The sequence below is a fragment of the Astatotilapia calliptera genome, chromosome 20 (genome assembly GCF_964374335.1).
Source record: "Astatotilapia calliptera chromosome 20, fAstCal68.1, whole genome shotgun sequence".
In the NCBI taxonomy this organism is placed as follows: domain Eukaryota; kingdom Metazoa; phylum Chordata; class Actinopteri; order Cichliformes; family Cichlidae; genus Astatotilapia; species Astatotilapia calliptera.
In genome coordinates, this window is record NC_137441.1 from 1,067,501 (window position 1) to 1,075,000 (window position 7,500).

Consider the following 7,500-nt stretch of genomic DNA (forward strand, 5'->3'; position numbering starts at 1 on the left):
GCCGGATGGAAAGATGTTGAAGGAAAACCAGTTACAGCTTTAATATCGGACATAAAGTTACAGAACAAAACAGACATGGCAGATGAACCCATACTACAAATAATCACATCTGCTCTGAAAGAAGTCATCAGAATTTGCCTCTAAGCTTTGATGGTGAGCATGTGATTCAGATTTTCCCCGAATCAGTACGATAATAGATTCAAGAACTGGATTTGAAAAGGTATAACTAATTATTATTCATTCGTCCACAAGGAGGCATTTCAAAGCTTTGAAAGGAGCAAACATGATTTAGGCTCAGACGACTTCTTTAGATTTCTACAGGCCAGAAATTATTTTAATCAAAACTTAAAAGTGAACCTAAACGAATTACAGTTTGTAGAAACATTTTTATCATTAACCAAATCTGGAGCGCAAAGCAAAATTACTTCCAAACGATATAAGAGCATCCTGCGGTGTAAAAACCACAGCTCTCTGTATATGAAAGCAATGTGGGGAAAAGAAGGTAACCTGTCGATTACAGAGGAGTGTTGCATGATGCAGTGGGCTACCACCGGGTCCAGTGTTTGCCGTGAGTTCTGCTGTAAAATCATTACGAGAGTTTTCATCAGCCCTGCTCAGCAAAGATATCGGGGAACTGCGACACTTGTTGGAGATGTGGGCGAGATGGAGCTAACCGTTTCCAAATCTTTTGGGATTGCAAAGTTAGTCACCAGCACTAATCCACGAACATCTACAAAATGTGTTGTCATTTGTTTTTCCTTTAACCTTTGAAACCATATTTTTGTGTAACACACCAGTGGATAAATTAATCTAATCATAGAAGACTTTTGTATGGCTGCGAGTAAAAAGCCTGTTACGAGGAGATGGCTTAAGCCTGAACCACATTCTGTACAAGAGATCTATACCATGGGAAAACTGTCATTTTCTCTTAAACTTCAGAGGGATACTGTCTACAGAACATGGGCTGTCTCCCAATCCAGGGTCTGCAGCCTTAAAGGCCGCATTTTAAGGCCGATTACGTCACAGCGACGCGACGAAGGCTGTCCCATTTCAAAGGCTGCTCGAAATGCGGCCCTCAAATGCGTCCTTCATTTCCCTGAATTTTAAGGACGTGGCGGTGTAGACTTTCATGGCCCAATATATCCCAGAATGCATAGCGCGGCGATGGGTGTGGATAATTTTGCCGAAAAAAAAACGATAAGGGGCGGCCGAAGAGTGAACTTTAATTAAGTACTGAATATTATGTCGCTTATTTATGTGCAAATGTTTAATAACGAAGAACATTAAACATTACTGTTGGCCACACAAAGTCATGTGACATTAGTGACGTTTGTACTAACTTGGTTTTAAAGCCTTTAAATATACGCCGTTCAATAGCTGAGCTTAATCCTACAGAGAATGATCAAAGCTCATGTAGAAAGAAACACACGAACAAAAGATTTTCTCCTTCATCTCTGTCAAACACAGCTGTATGACACGTTTCCAGTGGTTAGTATCATGGTTGCTAGGCAACCTGGTCAGCACAACGGAGGCTAGACCGTCCCATTTCACAAGCCTCGCACTTCCGGCCTTAGCGGTCTTTGAGTACGCGGCCCTTGAGGATCGTTGAGGCTGCGTACTTTAAGGTTGCAGACCCTGAATTGGGATACAGCCATGGTCTAAATCAGGGGTGTCCAACTCCAGGCCTCGAGGGCCGGCGTCCTGCAGGTTTTAGATCTCACCCTGGGTCAACACACCTGAATCAAATGCTTAGTTCATTCCCAGGCCTCTGGACAACTTCAGAATATGCTGAGGAGGTGATTTAGCCGTTTAAATCAGCTGTGTTGGATCGAGGACACATCTAAACCTGCAGGCCCTCGAGGCCTGGGGTTCAACACCTGTGGCCTAAACGGACAGAATATGTTAAGCCTGTGAGGTGTGATCTTTTATGAACCATGATTTCTTTTATGTTGATGCTCTGAGTTTCCCATTTCAATAATATGATGCTAACCTGCCTGCCCTGCTACCCCTTTACCCAAGTTCTTTTTAAAAATGTGAAAGCAAAAGTAAAATGTAGAAACGACTGTTATGCTTTCTCAATAAAAGAGAAGCTAAAAGAACAAGTTTTTGAAGTCGTAGCGTGCAGAAGCACGACGACACAGAACGTCTCCATCTTCCTGATGGAGCGTTCCACGATCGGGAAAACGCCGGAATTAAATAGAGCTACAGAGGTACAGGAGGCTTGTGTCTCACCTTGCCGCCATATTCCCTGCCGTCGCGGTCCAGTCGCAGCTCGGTCGCGTGTGTGTGTGACTGCGTGTTGGGGGCGTGCGCATTGTGAGGAGCGTGTGTGTGCGGCAGGGGCAGCGGCAGGGCGGGATGTGGAGCTAGAGGAGGTTTGGCAGCCAGCGGGTACTTCCTGCGGAGCTCCTCGGGCGCGCTGGGATGGAGCGCGCCGAGCAGCGCCGCGGCCGCCGCTGAGACAGTGATGGGCAGGTGTGAGGTGGGCAGAGGCAGGCGCTGAGGAGGCGGGTCACTCAGGTTGATCGGCTGCTGGTCCTCAGAGGATGAGGAAGAGGAAGTGGGCCTGCTGAAGTCGAGAGGGGCGGGGCCACCGTTTCCATTCACAACCTCAGTTTCCCTGACCACGGCGCCATCTGTCACAGCAGAGGAGGGAGGGGTCAGGGCGGGCAGGCCGTTTCCACTGCCGCTCTCTGAGGACGAATCATCTGAAAGAAGAGACACGGGAGGGTTAAAGGTCAGACTGACAGCGTTCACTGATGACTTTCACGAGTTTGGTTCACACAGAGACGCCACCTCTCACAGGAAGAGCGACGTTCCCATAAAAGCTGCAGTTCCTCTAACGTCCACCAGAGGCTCCAACCTGACCCCGCCCCACACACAGTAGCAAACACGTGTGTCATGTGACCTGCTGGTTTGTGGCGACGTGCTGCATCGTTTCATTAAACTGAATGTGAGTGTGGGGGCGGGTCTAACTGTGACACTGATCACTCATTGGCCAACCAAATGTCAACGAATCAATCACAGATCTGTGCAGCATCACAGTGCAGTGTGTTTGACCCACACACACACACACACACACACACACACACACACACACACACACACACACACACACACAGCTACTGCTATAAATCAGTCACTGATAGAACAGATCTCACATTAAGACACTTTCCAGAGCAGAAACTCATCACTTGTCCAGCAGGTGGCATCCCTGCTCCATGAAGAAAACCACCTCAGGCTTTGAGACTCCCTCAGAGTCAGTCTGCTGTCTTTAGTGTTTCAGTGCTGCAGTGATGAAACCTCTCTGCCTCCATCAGCTTTACACAGGTGTGGTCAGGTGCAGCGCAGGGAGAAGCTGGGAGGAGCTGGTAACTACGAGCTGGAATCAACTCAGAGCAGTCATCAGACTCTTCATACTCCTACGTCATCATCATCATCATCTTCATACGAGACCATATACGTTCCTTCTTTTTGTTCTTGGACTCACCGCTCAAAATAATCCTTCTTTATCTGATCCTGGAGCCTCTGTCTGAAACAAGCTGCCTGAGCTCCTCTCCTTTTAACTTAACGTTTACACAAGCTTAAAGAGCAGGTAGGTGGGGCTTTATGACATCACAAAGACCCCAGAGGAGAAGAAAGTGTCACAAACAGTGTTTTAAACAGTCCGCAGCCTGAGCTCACAAACATCTGACAGGCCGGAGTGTGAAACTGCCAACATGTAGATTAAAAACTTAATAAGCCAATAATCTCAACAAGAGTACAATTAATAATGTTGGCATTTAATAATTCATTCAAGTGAGAGATAAACTGATTTGTTTCATTTTGTTTATATTTCCTTTTAATTAATCCCCCATTCATTTTCTTTTTTTTAAATTTCCACCTGCATTACATCAGCTGTTAAATCAATAAATCAACAGCCAGTCTCACACTGCCTCGAACGACGCAGGAATACATGCGATAAAACATAAAAGGAAAATATAAAAATGATTAATTCTGAGGACAATAAAAAGAATAAAATGCAAAGAGATGATAAACAACGTGTCGCAAACACCTGCACCTAGTGTCAGTTTGGTGCAAGGACATGTTTAATGTCATTTTTGCTGTTTTAGGCCTCCATACACCAACAGCCACAACATGTCCATGTTTGCTGGGTCAAAGATGAAGACGAGCAGAAATGTGAGAACACAGATGTGACCGAAGCAGACCGCCTGCATTCCTGTGAGCTGTGGCTGACAATCATGACTCGCTGCGGTCTGCAGGATGGAGTGCAGCTCTGCGTCGGGCTCACAGAAACGAATCTGTGCCCCGCTGCCGCTTATCCTTCCCCGCTCAGGCCGACGGGATCCTAAATAAGTGATTGTGGAATAACTGCTTTGTGCAGGCGGGATGGATGCACCGCCGGCCTTTCATCGCTCAGCGCACTCACAGACACACAAAGGAGCCACATTTGAAACATTAGCCTACATTTTCCTCCAATTTGGGATTTAATTAGAGACGAAAGGACGGCGGAGGAGAAAGAGCCGGAGCGTCTGAACGAGCTGAAAAAGATGCAAAGTGAGGAAAATTACGGATAATTGAAGGATGGAGAGAAGCAGGAAAGGAGGAGGAGGAGGGACTGTGAGGCAGAGAGAGTGGAGACGGTGGAGGTGGTGTCAGTCGGTCAGGGCGGGGGCTGGGGGTGACAGAGGGGTGGAGCCAAAACTGCTGCATGGAGAGGGAGGGTGGGGTGGGGGAGTGAAGGAGGAAGGTGCAGCAGCAGAGAGGTCAGGAGGGGGAGGAGCGAGAGTCCTTTAAACTGTTTATCACTTCGTTTCTTATCCAGGCGGAGCTGAAAGAAGCAAAGTTGGAGTTTACTGACCAATCAGCTCGCAGCATTTAGACTCACAGCACCACTCTAACAGGGAGGGGAGGGGAGGGGAAGCCTGCCCGGCGCTGTTTGTTTGTTTATGTGTGTGAGGACTATTCATGCGTGGAAACGAAGGACAGCCTAATTCCTGATGCTGCCTCACAAATCCCCCTCAGCTGCCGGACCACCATCCCCACACCCCTTCATCCCTGCTCCAGCCCTCCAGCCCCATACTGTGAGCGGGTCTCTTCTCTGTCCACACTGGCTGAACAGGGAGTGGTCCTCCCTCTCTCTATCTTCCCCTCCTTCATCCGTCTGTTGTGCCAATCCTGAGCACACTGAAACTCCTCCCCCTCTCTGGATCCCTGTAAACACTGAGACAGTGCCGCCGTCTGTGGAGATGTTTGCTTTGAAAGACCCAAAGATTTAACGGCTGAGACTCGTGTACGGAAACAGTCCAGTGTTCCTGGTGGAGCGTTCAGTTTCAGATACATCAGTATTTGCTCCTTACAGCCAACAGCAGGAGGAGGAGTCCAACCCACAGCTACAGACACATTCCCAGAAGCGTTTTCTTCACTAAATACTTAAACTCACATTTCCAAACGTTCCCACAGCATTTTCATCCGACTTGCACTGACGACAGGAAACTGGAATCCCCGGAGGAAACCAGGACAGGTTTTGAACCAGCAACCTTCTTATCGTTCTCGTTTCCATCTCAAACACTCTAACATGCTTTTATTGTGACACTTAAAGCTCCTTTTTGACTATTCAGAGAAGCTTTGCAGGACTCACAGCTCAAAATAACCCTTCTTTCCCTGATCCTGCAGCTGTCTGAAACAAGCTGCCTGTGCTCCTTCAGCTTAAAGACAACTTTGTCATAACGAGCTTAACGAGCAGGTACACAGAGAACAGCCCTGTTTCCGAGCTCGGCCGTTCTTTATGCGGACGAATAAAGTGTCTCTTATCTTATTTTGAAGGATGTAAAAGAGCCTATTTGACTGTATGTTCTGAAAATAAGGCAGCTGTGACTGAACTTTGACCTGGCAGCAGTACACCTGCACCCTCTGCGGAGGAAACAGGTTAGAGGTCAGACAGGATGGGAAGAAGATGAGGAAGACGAGGGTCGAGCTATAGTCACTAAACGCCGCTGTGAAGCCTGCACCTTCAGGCTCAGCGGGGTTTGTTCCTCAAGGACAAACTCAAGGACTTCCACCTCCCCTTGCTTCTCCTCCATCACCCCCCCCCCCCCCCCCCCCCCCGCGCGGTGAAGCCGCTGTGATGCATATCAGCGCCAAGCGTTAGGCCGAGGGACAAATGTCTCCTCGCATCATTAACACACACCTCTGAGAGGAGCGCACAGGTGAACCACGAGTTTGACAGTCTGGTACTGTTTGAGTCTGAATCCACGGGAGGTGCATGGAGGAGGAGCAGGGGGAGGACAATGCTGCATCAGCTGACCTGGAAATGCGCGCCACCGCCAGCGTGCGCTTTTGTGGATTTATGGCGTGCAAAACGTCCTGTTTTCCACCACAGGACGTGGAGCAGGGACAAACGCAGGGCTCGAAACCCCACGCGGGTTTTACTGTGTTGCTCATACCGAGGCTCAAGGATGGAGCATCGCAGAATGTGAAGAAACGGCCGCTGACTGAGGCGACATCATGGAGGGTAAAGCAGAAACGCCTTTGTGCTTCTGCGTGTGGAACATTTTAGCCCTCGACGTGAAGCGTCTCGTTATCCGCCTCGAGCGCCGTTTAATAATTAGAAAGTCTCTTTGCATCACATCCTCTGGAGTTTAGCAGCAAGCTGCTGTGGATCCGACATGATCTATGACAGCGGTGTGAAGACGTCCCAGACATCCACACCTGTCACACACAGACCCTCCACAGCCCACAGACCCTCCCACAGTCTACAGACCCTCCCACAGCCCACAGACCCTCCCACAGCCCACAGACCCTCCACAGCCCAAAGACCCTCCCACAGCCCACAGACCCTCCCACAGCCCACAGACCCTCCCACAGCCCACAGACCCTCCACAGCCCACAGACCCTCCCACAGTCTACAGACCCTCCACAGCCCACAGACCCTCCCACAGCCTACAGACCCTCCCACAGTCGACAGACCCTCCACAGCCCACAGACCCTCCCACAGTCTACAGACCCTCCACAGCCCACAGACCCTCCCACAGCCTACAGACCCTCCCACAGTCGACAGACCCTCCACAGCCCAAAGACCCTCCACAGCCCAAAGACCCTCCCACAGCCTACAGACCCTCCCACAGTCGACAGACCCTCCACAGCCCACAGACCCTCCCACACCTACAGACCCGCCACAGCCCACAGACCCTCCCATAGCCCAAAGACCCTCCCACAGTCTACAGACCCTCCCACTGCCCACAGACCCTCCCACAGCCTACAGACCCTCCCACAGCCCAAAGACCCTCCCACACCTACAGACCCGCCACAGCCCACAGACCCTCCCATAGCCCAAAGACCCTCCCACAGTCTACAGACCCTCCCACAGCCCAAAGACCCTCCACAGCCTACAGACCCTCCCACAGCCCAAAGACCCTCCCACACCTACAGACCCTCCCACAGTCTACAGACCCTCCCACAGCCCACAGACCCTCCACAGCCTACAGACCCTCCCACAGC

At 50.1% G+C, this 7,500-nt stretch overlaps 1 protein-coding gene across 1 annotated transcript in view; it reads right to left on the reverse strand.

Annotated features, from left to right (window-relative positions):
* Positions 1-7,500, reverse strand: part of nol4lb (nucleolar protein 4-like b) — a 115,975-nt gene that overhangs the window by 15,626 nt on the left and 92,849 nt on the right. The window contains exon 6 of the mRNA XM_026154952.2: positions 2,233-2,708. Coding sequence (XP_026010737.2) covers positions 2,233-2,708 — 476 coding nt within the window. The remainder of the gene's footprint in view (positions 1-2,232; positions 2,709-7,500) is intronic.